Genomic DNA, 17,209 nt, shown 5'->3' on the forward strand with positions numbered 1-17,209 from the left:
TTTCAATCACGTCACTTGTACTCACACTAATAAGTCCAAAGCCAATGTGATTTTTTATTTTTAGTAGTGATACCGAAAATCTTTACCAGTCAACAGAGGCTGCTTCCTGCTTGTGTTGTGTTGTTTGAAGTGCTATAGCTTTTTCTACAACTTTTGAACTTTCTTTCTCTCTTTCATAAACTATATCTCCTTCTTTGTGACTGTGTTGTGAGCTTCGGTCAAGTGTTTTAGGAGCGGCAAAGCAAAGCCATGGCAGCAGGGATGGCGATAGCAAGTGAAGGTGGTGATAATAATATATACAATGGGAAGATAACTGCGTTCGTTATTTTGTCTTGTATGATGGCTGGCATGGGAGGGGTTATTTTTGGCTACGATATTGGAATTTCAGGTCTGTTCATTTCTTTAATTCTATCTCTTTCCTTGGTGCTTCTTGCTATATAAAAATATCACTTCTCTGCATTAATTTTGTTTGTTTGGTACTATCTTTGCATTATGTAATATGTCAATTCATTAAATGTATATTGGAACGATGATGGTAATTTTAATCTAAAAGATGAGTAAAAAATAAAGAGAATATTGAGTGGCTTTTAGTACCTGTTTGCTTGATTAGTCATCCAAATTCGACTTATAAAGATGAAGATTTGATCATGTTGATGATAATTTTAATTTCAATCAACATGATTAAAGATTCAATTTTACAGGAAAGAAAATTTAAATGGTTTCACGTGGATTGCTTGGCGTGATATTGACATGCACAAATGGTGGACAACAATTGCTAAAAGACTTAAGACAATTGCCAATTGTTGGCACGTTAGAAGTATCCGACAAGGAGAAAAACAAAACATAAAATGATTAGATAATTGAAAAAACTGTAAAATAAACGGTTTCTATCACTTGAGCCCTTGTTGTTTGTAAAAATTTAACTCGACGAAAGGATGCACTGATTTGTGAAAGTAAATGTGAAGGTGGGGTGACATCAATGGAGCCATTTTTGGAGAAATTCTTTCCGGAAGTGCACAGAAAGATGAAAGAAGACACAAAGATTAGCAACTACTGCAAATTTGACAGTCAACTATTGACCTCCTTCACGTCCTCTCTCTATGTTGCTGGCCTGGTTGCTTCCTTCGTCGCCTCCTCTGTCACTCGAGCGTTTGGCCGTAAACCGTCAGTGTTAATGGGCGGTGCAGCTTTTCTTGCCGGTTCAGCCCTCGGCGGTGCAGCTGTTAATGTCTATATGCTCATTTTTGGCCGTTTATTGCTCGGAGTTGGGGTTGGTTTCGCCAACCAAGTAAGTCATTTACAATATATACTAGGTCTTGCTAAGTTACATTTCCGGTGACTTACAATCTTTGCAAAATTCAAATGAACCCTACTTAAATGTTACAACGTTTTATATATTTTGGGGACATAATAAGTTATATGAAATGTAACGATATAATACTGTCACGTTAGTTTCTAGCATATTGCATATTTATGTTTTAGCCTTCTAGCATATTGCATATTTATGTTTTAGCCTCGGACTTAGACTCCCTTAGTAAAAAGAATATTTAGGATACTTGGTTTTATTTGAAGTTTTAGTCATTTTTTTTTTTCAAATACATGTTTTGGCCTCTCAGTTTACATATATATATCTTGGATTATGGACTCTTCAAGTTTGTGGTTTCTTCGTTGGAAAATGATTCTCTCCTGATCTGATCTCTTCTGAGTTTTTGAAAATCTTCTACCATGTGTTTTTTAGTGTTAGTGTATGGGTAAGATTCAATATTTTTATTTTTTTATTTATTAACTATCAATTAACAATTGACTTATTTGCTCAGGATATGATCAGATTAGGAGAGAATCTTGATCCTTCTTCGTTCTGGTCCATGCATGTTGAACCAACATCCTGGTTCTGCCAATGCACCTAATCATGACTCAATCCTCATTATTTGTTTTGCAGTCAGTTCCATTGTATCTATCAGAAATGGCACCAGCAAGATACAGAGGAGCAATCAACAATGGCTTCCAATTTAGCATTGGCATCGGGGCACTAGCGGCTAATTTCATCAACTATGGCACTGAGCAAATCAAAGGCGGTTGGGGCTGGAGAGTGTCATTAGCATTAGCTGCGGTCCCTGCTTCCATACTAACACTGGGGGCACTTTTCTTGCCAGAAACACCCAACAGCCTAATTCAACGCAAGTCTGATCACCAAAAGGCCAAGCTGATGCTGCAACGCGTGCGAGGAACTAATGATGTCCAAGCAGAATTCGATGATCTCCTCAAAGCAAGCTCCACTGCAAAAACCATTAACCACCCCTTTAAGAAAATCATACAGAGAAAGTATAGGCCTCAGCTTGTAATGGCTACAGCCATACCATTCTTTCAACAAGTTACCGGCATCAATGTGATTGCATTCTATGCTCCGTTGCTATTCAGGACAATTGGTCTAGGTGTAAGTGCTTCGCTGTTGTCTTCAGTTTTTTCTGGGATTGTAGGAGCAGGATCTACATTGATATCGATGTTCATAGTTGATAGGCTTGGCCGCAAAAAATTATTCTTAATTGGGGGAATACAGATGTTTGTGTCACAAGTAATAATCGGTGGAGTTATGGCTGTTCAGCTTGGTGATCAGGGTACAGTGAGCAAAGGGTACTCTATTGTAGTCCTAATTTTGATATGTGTATATGTTGCTGGATTTGGATGGTCATGGGGACCATTAGGGTGGTTGGTTCCAAGTGAGATTTTTCAATTGGAGATTAGATCAGCCGGGCAAAGTATTACTGTTGCTGTGAGCTTTGTATTTACTTTCATTGTTGCACAAACATTTCTAGCAATGCTTTGCCATTTTAAGGCAGGGATTTTCTTCTTCTTTGGTGGATGGGTGGTGGTCATGACTGCATTTATGCAATTGCTTTTACCAGAGACTAAAAATGTGCCAATTGAGCAAATGGATGGAGTGTGGAGGGAGCATTGGTTTTGGAAGAAATATGTGGGTGAAGTGGATGAACAGGGTAAGATGGAGGAAGCTTGATATATATACACTTATTTGAATCAGTGAAGGTAAAAATTATTAGTTTAACAAGTTTCTATATTTGGATTATTGATGCCCAAAAGTTTGGTGCTCTAAGCGAAAATCATACAGGACTCACACCAATCTCTAATAATCATTTTGTAAGAGATTGTTTGTCAATGTGTATATATTTTGTAACCTCAGTTTTTTCTACTTAAACTTTGAAAGCACATGAACTAAAGGTGTGACTGATGAGGTGTACTAACTTTTTCTTGTTTTGTTCAAGATCCATGCCAGCAAGTGAAAAATATATTGGTCCCGTTAGATTGCTTTCACGCATTTCTTGATTGTGAGAAGCTAGTAAAAGTCCATGCTCTCACATTAATTCTTCAATTTTCAACAACATACTGCGATGTTGATCATATGTTGATACTGATATTATTGTCTGCCGGTCCGTTTAGTACTGCTGCTGCAGAACTATGGCTTAAGTTACAGCTCTAAAGTGTTTGGTAAATCATGGCTTGGCGGCTATTAATAAGATGATTCTATTCCTAAGTTATTTGATGAAAAAACTATTATAACATACTATCTTTTGTCAAAATTATTATGTATTTTTCAAATACCATCAACTTTTATTTTATGGCTCAATGGCTTTTACACTACAATACCAAAGGAAGCCCACACCTACGACTCAAGAGAGACTACGGCTCCTTGATTTATTTAAAGCCTCCAGTGTCTGCTATTTTGAACACACTACTATCTCTTCTCTTCTTTACTCATCTTTCTGTTGCTGTGAGAACTCAGTCTTGAAGATTAAGCAGCAGCCAGTATGGCAGTGGGCTTAGCAATAAGTAGTGAAGGCGGGCAAGATTACAATGGCAAGATCACTTCATTTGTTGTCTTGTCTTGTATTGTTGCTGCCACTGGAGGTCTTATTTTCGGCTATGATCTTGGAATTTCAGGTCTGTTTCTGCATATATTTCCTTCACGTTATTTATATAATTAATGAATTTGTTGTGCTCAAATCTGTCCACTGATTCAACGATCTTGGATTACAGTCTTACCTTAGATGTTAAATGCGAATGTTTGACAAACACTTCAATTATTTTTCAAAGATTGGTGTCTATTGAACACTTTAGCCGAAGTCCGTATTTAAATAATGCATGTAAATGTTCTCACTTGAGAATAATTACCACGTATCTACACATGCATGTTCATTATACCATAGAAATCAACAAATCCTAGTCTCACATGGCGTGCTTGGCATGATATCAGTGTATTTGATTAAATGAATTAGCGAAAAAAAGGAAGAAAGAAAAAAAGGAGTTCATGTAGTATAACTTTCGTGAAAAAGTAAAAAAACCGATTGGAGGGTTATGAAGGATCATGCATTTGATTTTTTATTGAGTTTATAATATTTAAATGTGAATTTCAACATGAAGGTGGAGTAACATCAATGGAGCCATTTTTGGAGAAATTTTTCCCAAAAGTGTACAGAAAGATGAAGGAAGACACCCATATTAGCAACTACTGCAAGTTTGATAGCCAACTATTAACCTCCTTCACGTCCTCCTTATACATTGCTGGCCTTATTGCTTCCTTATTTGCCTCCACAGTCACTAAAGCCTTCGGGCGCAGAGCATCAATCCTGGTCGGTGGCACAGCATTTCTCGCTGGTTCAGCCCTTGGCGGTGCTGCATTAAACATTTATATGCTGATATTTGGGCGTGTATTGCTTGGAGTTGGCATTGGTTTCGCAAACCAGGCAAGTGTTTGATGTCCTTTTTAAAAAAAAAAAAAATCAAAGTTTTAATTTGTTGAACAATTTTCAATTGGTTTTAATTTTGTTGGTTGCAGTCAGTGCCACTATATCTCTCAGAAATGGCACCACCAAGGCACAGGGGAGCATTCAACATTGGCTACGAATTATGTACTGCCATTGGAATTCTAGCAGCTAGTCTTATCAACTACGGCACCCAAAAGATCAAGGGAGGTTGGGGCTGGAGAATCTCCCTAGCAATGGCTGCAGCTCCTGCTTTAATACTAACATTGGGTGCACTTTTCCTGCCAGAAACACCCAACAGCATAATCCAACGCAGCAATGACCTCCAAAGGGCCAAACAGATGTTACAACGCATCCGAGGAACTGATGATGTCGAAGCCGAATTTGATGATCTCATCAAAGCAAGCTCTATTGCAAAAACCGTTAACCATCCATTTAAGAAAATTATACAAAGAAAATACAGGCCTCAGCTAGTGATGGCAATACTGATACCATTTTTCCTACAAGTAACAGGAATCAATGTCATTGGGTTCTATGCTCCAGTACTCTTTAGGACAATTAAACTTAGTGAAAGTACCTCACTACTCATGTCTGCAGTTGTGACTGGCGGTATAGGTACGCTTTCAACAATCATATCGATGATCCTAGTCGATAAACTTGGCCGAAAAGTATTGTTCCTAGTTGGGGGAATACAGATGCTTGCCGCACAGGTAATGATTGGATCAATCATGGAAAATCAGCTCGGTGATCAGGGTGGATTCAGCAAAGGCAATGCTTACTTAATTTTAGTTCTAATTTGTGTATATGTAGCCGGGTTTGCAGTGTCATGGGGACCATTGGGATTTTTGGTTCCAAGTGAAATATTTCCATTGGAGATTAGATCAGCAGGGCAAAGTATTAATGTTGCAGTTGGTTTTTTGTTCACTTTCTTGATTGCACAAACATTTTTAGCGATGCTTTGCCATTTTAAGTCAGGGATTTTCTTCTTCTTTGGAGGATGGGTGGTGGTGATGACTACATTTGTGCACTTCTTTTTACCAGAGACTAAAAATGTGCCAATTGAGCAGATGGATAAAGTGTGGGGAGAGCATTGGTTTTGGAAGAAAATTGTTGGGGAAATTAGTGAAGAAAGTAAGATACAAGAAGCAATATGATAGATATTGCTCCAGTGAATGAATTTAAGAGTTTCTTTTTAGTAAAATCTTTCTTTTTTAAATTAGAAATTATTTGTCAATTGCATCTTATCTCTTTCGTCGTAATAATATGAGTGTAAAATTAAAAAAAAAATGAGATGGTAAATTTGGTTCAATATATTTTATATTGGTCCCGCTTGTGGCTTGATTACTCAAATATTGTCTGATAGTGAAGCCAATTAAAACGTCACACATTAATTTTTTAACACTCAACGGCCCCACACGAACAGCTAGCTGCCCTGTTTGGTCAAGTGCTCCTTTTAAGCCTTCACTCTCTCTGCACTCATGAATATACAGACTACTCGCTCTACTCTTCTCTTCTCTTCTTTCCCATGCCATAAGTAATCAGTTTTGAAGATAAAGCAGCAGCACTGGCAGCAGATAATATGGCAGTAGGCTTAGCAATAACTTGTGAAGGAGGGCAACATTACAAAGGAAAAGTGACCCGATTTGTTGTCTTGTCTTGTATTGTTGCTGCCACCGGTGGGCTTATTTTCGGCTATGATATTGGAATTTCAGGTTTTTTCCCCCTTGCTGCTCATATCTCCTTCACGTTTTACTTATAATTCATCCGACCCACTGATGGATCAAAATCCTTCAATTATCTTTTGTCAACAGAAGCTTATTACCTTACCTTAGTTGTCCAGTAAAAATGAATGTTTATGAAACACTTAATATTTTCAAGTGAAGATTGTTGTTTATCGGGCAATTTAGTTGTAGTACTTGCAAAATTTTGTAGAGTCATGACAATTATATGCATATCTTAAATAGAACAGACATAGTTTTAAGACACACAAACAATTAATTTAGTGCGAAAGTCTAATTTTGTAAAATTTTATATTTTTAGGTAATTAGAGAGCTAGCCATAATATACCAAAAATTGACAAACTTCAACCCTCCACAAAGATACGAATAATGAAAACTGGAGTTGGTAAGTTTTGTCATTTTGTAGCTAGTTAGTGTTGACTTGTTAAAATTCATAAAATGAAGATATTGAAAATATATAGAAAAGGAAAATGACATTTGCCCATAAAAAGTATTCATGGAGTGCTTGGCATGAAATTGACTGATGTGACGACAAATGCAATGATTAAATTATAGAACAATGCTAATTAGTTTGTGTGGCCAGATTTCACACATGTCCTAAACCAACCCCACGAGTCCTTATATTTTTAATTCATAATAAATAAACCCCAAGGTTTTAAACTAATTGAACTAAAGTCCTTAGGGATTACACTTTGTAGTCCTTGACTGTGATTTACCGTTAAAGAAAGTTGGTAATACAGTTAACAGAAGCCAATTTAAAAATATTTACCCGTGAAAGTGTTTGTTAAGGTGGAGTGACATCAATGGAGCCATTCTTGAAGAAGTTCTTCCCAGAAGTGTACAAAAACATGAGAGAAGACACCAAAGTTAGCAACTACTGCAAGTTTGACAGCCAACTATTAACCACCTTCACGTCCTCTTTGTACATTACTGGCATTTTGGGTTCCTTAATTGCTTCCTCAGTCACCAGAGCCCTCGGCCGCAAAGTGTCAATATTGATTGGCGGCGTGGCATTTCTAGCTGGTTCAGCCCTCGGAGGCTCTGCATTTAACATTTACATGCTGATATTTGGGCGTTTGTTGCTCGGAGTTGGCATTGGTTTTGGAAACCAGGTAAGTGTTTGATAATCTTTTTATTTTTTTTCAAATGTTTGTTGAATAATTTTTCAGTTGGTTTTAATTAATATCTTGCAGTCAGTGCCACTATATCTCTCAGAAATGGCACCACCAAAATACAGAGGAACATTTAACATTGGCTTTCAATTATGTGGTGCTATTGGAGTTCTATCTGCTAATCTTCTCAATTACGGCACCCAAAAGATCAAGGGCGGTTGGGGCTGGAGAATCTCCCTGGCAATGGCTGCGGCCCCTGCCTCAATACTAACAATAGGTGCAATTTTCTTGCCAGAAACACCCAACAGCATAATCCAGCGCAGCAACGACCACCAAAAGGCTCAAAAGATGCTGCAGCGTGTTCGTGGCATAGCTGACGTTGAAGCAGAACTCAATGATCTCATCAGAGCAAGCTCCATTTCAAAATCTATTACTCACCCATTTAAGAATATCGTACAAAGAAAATACAGGCCTCAGCTAGTAATGGCAATACTGATACCATTTTTCCAACAAGTAACAGGAATCAATATTGTTGGGTTATATTCTCCAGTACTGTTCAGGACACTTAAACTAGGTGAAAGTACATCACTACTATTGTCTGCATTAGTGGCTGGCGGTATGGGTACAGTTTTCGCAATCGTATCAATGATTCTGGCCGATAAATTTGGCAGGAAAGTATTGTTTTTAGTTGGGGGTATACAGATGCTTGTGTCACAAGTAATGATTGGATCAATCATGGCAGCTCAACTTGGTGATCGCGGTGGATTCAGCGAGGGCTATGCTTACTTAATTTTAGTTATGGTTTGTCTATACTCATCCGGGTATTGTTATTCATGGGGGCCATTAGCATGGTTGGTTCCAAGTGAAATTTTTCCACTGGAAATTAGATCAGCAGGGCAAAGTATTACTGTTGCAGTTAATTTCTTGTTTACTTTCTTGACTGCACAAACGTTTTTACCCATGCTTTGCCATTTTAAGGCAGGGATTTTCTTCTTCTTTGGAGGATTGGTGCTGATTATGACTACATTCATGCATTTCTTCTTGCCAGAGACTAAAAATGTGCCAATTGAGCAGATGGATAAAGTGTGGAGAGAGCATTGGTTTTGGATGAAAATTGTTGAGGATGTGGGAGAAGAAAGTAAGAAGATTCAACAAGCACTGTGATGCGAATTGCTCCTATAAATGAATCTAAAAGTTTCCTTTTAGTAAACTCTTTCTTTTCAAATTAGTGCAATTTAGAAATACGAGTGTTGGAAAAAAAAAAAAAAAGATTAGGTGGTAAATTTGTTTAATTTATGTACATTGAGATACATGTATACACAGAAAGTAAAAGTACATTGGTCCCGCTTGATTGTTTTCACATATTGTCGGATAGTGAAGCTAATTAAGACCCCATGGTCTCACATTAATTCTGCAGGATTCAACTGCCCCACATCCTGCCATGTTTGATCAAATGTTGATGCTGATATTAATCGTCTAGATATTTACTATTCAAGAGAGACACAGCTCTTTTTAAGCATTCAATAAATCAGCAATCTTGAACACACACACTACTCTCTCTTCTCTTCTTTCTCTTGATGTGAGTGCGGATCAGTTTTGTAAGTAAAACAGCAGCAGATATGGCGGTGGGCTTAGCAATAACTAGTGAAGGAGGGCAATATTACAATGGAAAAGTAACTCCATTTGTTGTCTTGTCATGTATTGTTGCTGCCACTGGCGGGCTTATTTTCGGCTATGATATTGGAATTTCAGGTTCTTTTTCCTGCTCTTATCTCCTTTATAATATGATTCATCTGGCCCTGATGGGTCTAAATCCCCCAATCATCTTTAATCTTCTCCATCCGCTCCAGCCGATCAATGACCTTGGATTAGGCTGGCTTGCGGAGTGCCATATAAAATCGGTGGAAACTTATAATTACAATCAGCTAAATTAAGCTTAGCTGCCCAGTGCATATGATGTTTATCAAATAACTTAATTGTCAAGTAAAGATTACTATTAATTCGTCGACGGTTTAATTGTGGTACTTGTAAATTTAGTAGATCATTGCAGTGTTTTTTTTTTTTTTTGGGTATGAAAAGGGCATAGCAAAGCTCTGTACTTGTAATATTTATCATATATTATAACAAATCCAAAAACCAAGGCCTACCAGAAGTTCTTCTCGATAGATCATTGCAGTTATAAAACATAATTAAAAATAAATCTGCTATTGTTTTACGACTCAATTATAAACTGATTCTAGTTTGAAAATTTATTTTTGAAAAAAATATAGGTTTCAGCTGATTAACTGTAACTAGCTATAAAACAACAACAATTTACAAATTTACAAAGACACAGATGTGCTCATGTAACTTGCAAAAATCTGTAAAATGCTGATATTTTAAGATAAGGATTTAGTGTTAACTTGTGTTGAGCACATGTTCTAACTTACCTTTCAATTTCATTCCTAACCTATGCTGAGAACTGAATCAACGGTTAGAATTTATCTAACGCTAATCTCATTTGAATCTAAACACCAACGCAATTGAGCATCAAATCCTTGTACGACGTGATATTTCTTTTAATCTAGGAGTCAACGAATCCTTCATTGGCCTCACATGCTGTGCTTGGCATGATATTGGTGGATTTGACGATAAATACGATGACCAATTGATGCCGAATAGGTTGCGTGGACAGATTTTAATGCAACTGTAAGGTGTCCCGAAACAAGACGGCTGTTCTTTAAATTAGGACCTTTTAAATTTCAAAGCCCCCAAGAACTGATTTTTATTCGAGTTTTTATCACGCCAGTCCTTCCTTTTGTAATTAATAATAAATAAACCAAACGTTTAAAAATATAGCACTTAAGACCTTTCGAGTTATACTTTATATTCCTTGACCAGGTGTTACGGTTAAGTAACATGGTTACAGGAACCAATTTAAATTTTCAAGCGAAATTTATTCATTAATTTTTTTCAAGGTGACATTTAAAATATTTACTTGTGAATATGTACGTTAAGGTGGAGTGACGTCAATGGAGCCATTTTTGAAGAAGTTCTTCCCAGGAGTGTACACAAAGATGAGAGAAGACACCAAAGTTAGCAACTACTGCAAGTTTGACAGCCAACTATTAACCACCTTCACCTCCTCTCTGTACATTGCTGGCCTTATAGCTTCCTTATTTGCCTCCTCAGTCACCAGAGCCTTCGGCCGCAAAGCATCAATTCTTGTCGGCGGCACAGCTTTTCTTGCTGGTTCAGCCCTCGGAGGAGCCGCATTTAACATTTACATGCTTATATTTGGGCGTGTGTTGCTTGGTATTGGCATTGGTTTTGCAAACCAAGTAAGTGTTTGATTATAATTATTATTATTTTATTACTATTTCTATTACTCTTACTATTATTATTATCATTATTATTATTATTATTTGGTTTGTTGATCAGTTAGTTTCAATTTGTTGGTTGTAGTCAGTGCCACTATATCTCTCTGAAATGGCACCACCAAAACACAGAGGAGCATTCAACATTGGCTTCCAAGTATGTCTTGCCATTGGTGTTCTATCCGCTAATCTTCTCAATTACGGCACCCAAAAGATCAAGGGCGGTTGGGGCTGGAGAATATCCCTAGCAATGGCTGCAGCCCCTGCTTCAATACTAACAGTAGGTGCACTTTTCATGCCAGAAACACCAAACAGCATAATCCAGCGCAGCAATGACCCCCAAAAGGCTAAAAGGATGCTGCAGCGTGTGCGCGGCACAGCTGATGTTGAAGCAGAACTCAATGATCTTATCAGAGCAAGCTCCATCTCAAAAACTATCAACCACCCATTTAAGAAAATCATACAAAGGAAATACAGGCCTCAGCTAGTAATGGCAATACTGATACCATTTTTCCAACAAGTGACAGGAATCAATATCATTGGATTATATGCTCCAGTACTACTCAGGACACTTAAACTAAGTGAAAGTGCATCATTACTCTTGTCTGCCGTTGTGACTGGTGGTATAGGCACAGTTTTAACAATCATATCAATGATTCTAGTCGATAAACTTGGCAGGAAAATATTGTTTTTAGTTGGGGGTATACAGATGTTTGTTTCACAAGTAATTATTGGTTCAATCATGGCTGCTGAGCTTGGTGATCATGGGGGATTCAGCGAAGGCTATGCTTACTTAATTTTAGTCCTGGTATGTGTATATTCAGCCGGGTTTTCATATTCATGGGGGCCATTGGCATGGTTGGTTCCGAGCGAAATTTTTCCATTGGAGATTAGATCAGCAGGGCAAAGTATCACCGTTGCAGTTTGCCTTGTGTTTATTTTCTTCACTGCACAAACATTTTTAGCGATGCTTTGCCATTTTAAGGCAGGGATTTTCTTCTTCTTTGGAGGATGGGTAATGGTGATGACTACATTTATGCACTTATTTTTGCCAGAGACTAAGAATGTGCCAATTGAGCAGATGGATAAAGTCTGGAGACAACATTGGTTTTGGAAGAAATACGTGGGTGAAGTGGATGAAGAGGGTTAGATGTAAGAGGCTTGATTTGCCTCCAAGGCGTGATCGGATTGGTAACAGCACGAAATTTGTGGCTGCTGACCACCGAATTCAATCCTTAGAGGTAATAATAGAGAAAAAAAAAGTTATTTAAGCTTTGCCCACCCCTTTATTAAAAAAAAAAAATTGATTTCTACTTAATTTTGCCTGTAAGTTTCAAACTTTCAATATTTCAGCTCTGCGTTTTATTTGACTTATCAATTCGCTGTAATTCGTTTGTGGGAGATTCTTTTATGCTGTGTTTAAATATAAGCACTAAGCCCATCAAAATCCTTTACTTGAGAAAAGCTGCAAAGTCCTTCAAAATCTATAGACATGTAATGGTCAAACACGTTGAATAACAACCCACTTGAAGTAAATAACACTTGAAGCAAATAATCACTTTCCTTTTAACAAAAAATATTTTAATAACAAAAAATTTATTTTTTTGAATGGCGTTTTGAGGGAACATTGATTTATTTAAAAGAATTTCGTGGGCAAAGTGGATGGGCATGGCAACATGAAAGAGAAATGATATTCATTTTATCGAAATGAGGAATGAGTTAAAAGATAAAAATAAATACATATATATTTAAATATTTTATTTTATTTTTATTATTTAATAAATTATATATATATACACACACATTTTTAATTTGATCTTTATTTTAATAAAATAAAGATTTTTTTCCTGGACCTACATGTATTTAGATCAATAAAGGGTAATAAAAAAAAAAGAAGTCCTCTTTGACTTGATGACTAAATGTTTGGTAGGACTCAGCAGTTTTAGTTGATAATTGGCCACTGACTCTTTGTCAATGCAGTTGTGAATCACACATAGCACCTCACATTAATTAGTCTTCAATAGTCAACAACCACGACCCCGCTTACAGCCATGATGATTACAAGGTGACAATGCTGATAGAAATATCTCAAATTTTTATCTCAAATTCTATCTCAAATGATATATAATTCATTGATTGGTTGATATTTTTACAAGATTCAAGTGAATTAATTTTATTATTCTCACCAATCAATTAATGAATGTCACATCATTTAAGATAAAAAATTTTGATATGTGTATCACTACTCCATACAAAAATGTTAAAATTGAAAGATGAAAGAGTGCTAACAAAAATAATAGTACATCGGGGGAGTTTATATGATAATTAATTATTTTTCAATTAATACAGTAACTCTGGTCGGATATAAAGTTATTTCTTGCTGTTAAAATTTTTCATTTAGTTTCTCATGATAATACTGTTGTCTATGCTTACAAGTCAAGAAAGACCGCACGCAGCTACTTATAAACCTTCAATATCCGTAATCTTGATCACAAACGACACTTTTACTTTTCTCACTCTCCTTTATCTCTTGCTGTGAGTGCTGATTAGTTTTGAAGATAAAGCAGTAGCCAAATGGCAGCAGGCTTAGCAATAACCAGTGAAAGTGGGCCGTATTATAACGGGAATATGACTGTATTTGTTGTCTTGTCTTGTATTGTTGCTGCCAGCGGTGGGCTTATTTTCGGCTATGATATTGGAATTTCAGGTTTTTTCTCCCTTTTTCTGCTTATATATATCTCCTTCATGATTTACTTATAACTCGTCAAGCCTCTGATGGTTTAAAACCTCTAGTTATCTTTATCACCCAGCCGATCAAAGACCTTGAATTGGGTTAGCTTACGGAGTTCCTTACAAAATCAGTAGAAACTTTTTGCAAACTTAATTACCTTATAGCTGCGAGTAAAAATAAAATGTTTACCAAACTCTTTAATTATTTTTTGAAGATGAAATTTAAAATACTTACTTGTGAATTTGTATGTTCTTAAGGTGGAGTGACATCAATGGAGCCATTTTTGAAGAAGTTCTTCCTAGAAGTGTACAGAAAGATGAAAGAAGACACCAAGATAAGCAATTATTGCAAGTTTGACAGCCAACTATTAGCCGCGTTCACGTCCTCTCTGTACATTGCTGGCCTCATAGCTTCCTTATTTGCCTCCACAGTAACCAGAGCCTTCGGCCGCAAGGCATCAATCCTGGTTGGCGGCACAACATTTCTCACTAGTTCAGCTATCGGGGGCGCTGCATTAGATATTTACATGCTGATATTGGGGCGTGTGTTTCATTAGTTTGTTGGGATTGGTTTTACAAACCAAGTGAGTGTTTCATTATTTTTAATTTTCAAACTGTTTGATTTGTTGAACAATTTTCAGTTAGTTTTAAATTTGTTGTTTGCAGTCAATGCCCCTATATCTCTCAGAAATGGCACACCAAAACACATAGGAGGATTCAACATTGGTTTCCAAGTATGTGTTGCCACAGGAATTCTATCCGCTAATCTTCTCAATTACGGCACCCAAAAGATCAAGGGCGGTTGGGGCTGGAGAATCTCCCTAGCAATGGCTGTAGCCCCTGCTTCAATACTAACAATAGGTTTACTTTTCTTACCAGAAACACCCAGCAGCATAATCCAGCGCAACAATGATTACCAAAAAGCTGAAAAGATAATGCAGATTGTGCGCGGCACAGCTGATGTTCAAGCAGAACTTGATGATCTCATTAGACAAAGCTCTGTTTCAAAAAACATTAACCACCCATTTAAGAAAATCATAGATAGAAAATACAGACCTCAGCTAGTAATGGCAATACTGATACCATTTTTTCAACATCTGACATGAGTCAATGTCATTTCAGTCTATGCTCTTGTACTCTTTAGGACCATTAAGCTAAGCGAAAGTACATCATTGCTGATGTCTGCACTTGTCACTGGTGGTATAGGTACAGTTTCAACAATCTTGCCAATGATTCTAGCAGATAAACTTGGCAGGAAAGTGTTGTTTCTACTTGGGGGAATACAAATACTTGTGTCACAAGTAATGATTGGATCAGTCATGGCAACTCAACTTGGTGATCACGGAGGATTCAGCATAGGCTATGCTTAATTTTAGTTCTAATTTGTGTATACAACGCTGGGTTTACTTTTTTATGGTGGCCATTGGGATGGTTGGTTCCAAGTGAAATTTTTCCATTGGAGATTAGATCAGCTGGGAAAAGCATTACTGTTGCAGTTGGTCTTTTGTTTACTTCCTTAGTTGCTCAAACAGTTTTAGCCATGCTTTACCATTTTAAGGCAGGGGTTTTTTTCTTCTTTGGAGGATGGCTGATAGCGATGACTACATTTGTGCACTTTTTTCTACCTGAGACTAAAAATGTTCCAATTGAGCAGATGGATAAAGTTTGGAGAGTACATTGGTTTTGGCGGAAAATTGTTGATGATGTAAGGGATGTTGATGCCGAGAAATGAGAATTTGTTTTCTTCGGGGAGTAACAGTACGAATCCAAGCTCAAATGTCAGTCTGATCACGACTTTTTATACCTACCAACAACAAAACACAGTTATGATACGCCGGTAGGGTTCCGGCGTAGACCCTCCGATACTTAAATTAGAAATTATGTATAAAGAAAGAAAAATAACGAAGAAGAATCAAGAATAAGGTGAAATCAAGAAATTCCCAGTGGAGTTGTTCAAAATCTTATCGTAAATGTAAGGCTTTAAGGTTGGTAATTTGTAGAATTTTTGGTTAATTTTTCTAACCCCTTCACTTGATGCGCTCTTCAGTTTAAATAGCTCTTGGTTGTGAACAGTTACTTCCTTAACTTCAGCCCGCTTTTTTCAGCAGTTGCAAGTGGTTGTCAGTTGGAGGTGGTTTAAATAGATCGTGGCGCAGAACTTCCGTAAAAATTAGGCCACGTTCTCTCGACTAGTAATTTTTAATGTCAAGCTAATTCTTAGGTCAGAAAAATGTTGGATTACTTCACTTTCAGATCGGACAGATGAATTTCTCAATTGCTTATATAAGCTTGAGGTTATATTTTTAAACTAGGTCATTCACATAGACCTCAGGTCGTACTTGTAAACCAGGTCGCCAACGTAGGCTCCAAGTTGTGCTTATGAGGTCAGATTAATAGAAATAAGTTCTGAGTATATTAGGATCGACTATATTTAGAGACATTACCAGAAAAATCCAACCCAAACAGAGGAAGAAAGTAAGATACAAGGAGCGGTATGATATAAATTTTAATGAAGGTTTGGAAGTACCTTATAAGTGATTAGCTAAATTTTTAACATTTGTATATTTACATCTAGTGTAGATACACTTGAAGTACTTTCAGAGAAAATCAGAAGCAACTGTTATGCGAAGGTACTATGGTAGAGCTACTTGAAAACCCAGAATAAAACGAAGAAAATGCAGAAAGAAAGTTCTTTTTGAGACATAACTATGATTACAGTTGTAGCAAATCTTGAGATCTTCCATAATTCAGGAGTGTTAAAGTTGTTATGGTATTATTGGTATTATCTCGGAATGCTTCACTATAAATTATGTGTTTCCTCTACAGCTCTTCTTCAAGCCTTTATTTGATCCATTGTTGAGGACCCTTGAGCTGCCAATTTCAACCTGCACTCCTACAGACTTCTCAGTTTCCCACCAATAATTATTCACTCAGGCATTTCATCGAATAGTTTGGCACTTTTAGCTGTGATGCATTCTTAAAATGAATAAACAATGGTTTCTTGGGAACACTTGTAAATAAAATCCCTTTTATAATATTCAATCAATCTTTTATTTTAGTAAAGTGAAAAATTAATGAAAAAAAAGAAAGGCAAGGACTATATACATTCAAAATTTAACTTTATTAAGCAACATGACTTAGAAGCATGTTTGCATGAAAAAAAAATGACTTTGTATATATAGTCCTTTTATAGTGCGGGCGGCCTTTTTTTTTTTTTTTTATGCGAACATGCTTTTAAGACATATAATTTAAAAGAGTTAATTTTTAATAATATTAAATTGCAGAGCTTTATATTTCATTCAAAGTTAAGTATGTTAGATCTCATAGCATAAAGCGCATCCTCATTAAAAAAAAAAATGGAGACACCACATATGAGAATGATTGAATATACACACACATACATATATTAGTAACACACTTGTGAGTCAAAGTCAAATTTGTCATTTTTTTTAGGGAAACATAAAACTTCATTAAACAAATAACTGAGAAATCGACTA

At 36.6% G+C, this 17,209-nt stretch overlaps 4 protein-coding genes and 1 pseudogene across 5 annotated transcripts; all 5 read left to right on the forward strand.

The window, feature by feature from the left end:
* The first annotated feature begins 14 nt into the window (after positions 1–14).
* Positions 15–3,257, forward strand: LOC102617143 (hexose carrier protein HEX6-like). Its single transcript, XM_006490092.3, has 3 exons — positions 15–388; positions 966–1,288; positions 1,940–3,257. The coding sequence occupies exons 1-3, from the start codon at positions 250–252 to the stop codon at positions 3,011–3,013; spliced, it is 1,536 nt and encodes a 511-aa protein (XP_006490155.2). The 5' UTR covers positions 15–249; the 3' UTR covers positions 3,014–3,257.
* Positions 3,258–3,450: 193 nt separating this feature from the next.
* LOC112495546 (hexose carrier protein HEX6-like) lies at positions 3,451–5,968 on the forward strand. The gene is made up of 3 exons (XM_052433562.1): positions 3,451–3,954; positions 4,435–4,761; positions 4,854–5,968. Exons 1-3 carry the CDS (start codon positions 3,822–3,824, stop codon positions 5,927–5,929), a joined length of 1,536 nt encoding a protein of 511 aa, XP_052289522.1. The 5' UTR covers positions 3,451–3,821; the 3' UTR covers positions 5,930–5,968.
* Positions 5,969–6,246: 278 nt separating this feature from the next.
* Positions 6,247–8,990, forward strand: LOC102617727 (hexose carrier protein HEX6-like). 2 transcript variants are annotated; one of them, XM_006490094.4, is made up of 3 exons: positions 6,247–6,487; positions 7,304–7,626; positions 7,708–8,990. In XM_006490094.4, the coding sequence occupies exons 1-3, from the start codon at positions 6,355–6,357 to the stop codon at positions 8,788–8,790; spliced, it is 1,539 nt and encodes a 512-aa protein (XP_006490157.2). In that variant the 5' UTR covers positions 6,247–6,354; the 3' UTR covers positions 8,791–8,990. The 2 variants fall into 2 exon arrangements, with proteins under 2 accessions (XP_006490157.2, XP_024958527.2); XM_025102759.2 differs by having other exon boundaries at positions 6,346–6,487; positions 7,293–7,626.
* Positions 8,991–9,139: 149 nt separating this feature from the next.
* LOC102617435 (hexose carrier protein HEX6-like) lies at positions 9,140–12,378 on the forward strand. Its single transcript, XM_052433566.1, has 3 exons — positions 9,140–9,378; positions 10,624–10,946; positions 11,071–12,378. The coding sequence occupies exons 1-3, from the start codon at positions 9,246–9,248 to the stop codon at positions 12,130–12,132; spliced, it is 1,518 nt and encodes a 505-aa protein (XP_052289526.1). The 5' UTR covers positions 9,140–9,245; the 3' UTR covers positions 12,133–12,378.
* A 1,063-nt stretch (positions 12,379–13,441) lies between these two features.
* On the forward strand, positions 13,442–16,563 carry LOC102615281 (hexose carrier protein HEX6-like; annotated as a pseudogene).
* Positions 16,564–17,209: the final 646 nt, after the last annotated feature.

The sequence above is a fragment of the Citrus sinensis genome, chromosome 9 (assembly GCF_022201045.2).
Source record: "Citrus sinensis cultivar Valencia sweet orange chromosome 9, DVS_A1.0, whole genome shotgun sequence".
Taxonomy (NCBI): domain Eukaryota; kingdom Viridiplantae; phylum Streptophyta; class Magnoliopsida; order Sapindales; family Rutaceae; genus Citrus; species Citrus sinensis.

Excerpts from the sequence above, each read along its gene's own strand:
- LOC112495546 (XM_052433562.1), top strand. The coding sequence starts at position 3,822 with ATGGCAGTGGGCTTAGCAATAAGTAGTGAAGGCGGGCAAGATTACAAT. Across the intron at positions 3,955-4,434 it reads CTATGATCTTGGAATTTCAG|GTGGAGTAACATCAATGGAG; the intron begins GTCTGTTTCTGC and ends TTCAACATGAAG. Across the intron at positions 4,762-4,853 it reads TGGTTTCGCAAACCAGGCAA|TGCCACTATATCTCTCAGAA; the intron begins GTGTTTGATGTC and ends GGTTGCAGTCAG.
- LOC102617435 (XM_052433566.1), top strand. The coding sequence starts at position 9,246 with ATGGCGGTGGGCTTAGCAATAACTAGTGAAGGAGGGCAATATTACAAT. Across the intron at positions 9,379-10,623 it reads CTATGATATTGGAATTTCAG|GTGGAGTGACGTCAATGGAG; the intron begins GTTCTTTTTCCT and ends ATGTACGTTAAG. Across the intron at positions 10,947-11,070 it reads GCATTGGTTTTGCAAACCAA|TCAGTGCCACTATATCTCTC; the intron begins GTAAGTGTTTGA and ends TGTTGGTTGTAG.
- LOC102617143 (XM_006490092.3), top strand. The coding sequence starts at position 250 with ATGGCAGCAGGGATGGCGATAGCAAGTGAAGGTGGTGATAATAATATA. Across the intron at positions 389-965 it reads CTACGATATTGGAATTTCAG|GTGGGGTGACATCAATGGAG; the intron begins GTCTGTTCATTT and ends GTAAATGTGAAG. Across the intron at positions 1,289-1,939 it reads GGGTTGGTTTCGCCAACCAA|TCAGTTCCATTGTATCTATC; the intron begins GTAAGTCATTTA and ends TTTGTTTTGCAG.
- LOC102617727 (XM_006490094.4), top strand. The coding sequence starts at position 6,355 with ATGGCAGTAGGCTTAGCAATAACTTGTGAAGGAGGGCAACATTACAAA. Across the intron at positions 6,488-7,303 it reads CTATGATATTGGAATTTCAG|GTGGAGTGACATCAATGGAG; the intron begins GTTTTTTCCCCC and ends GTGTTTGTTAAG. Across the intron at positions 7,627-7,707 it reads GCATTGGTTTTGGAAACCAG|TCAGTGCCACTATATCTCTC; the intron begins GTAAGTGTTTGA and ends AATATCTTGCAG.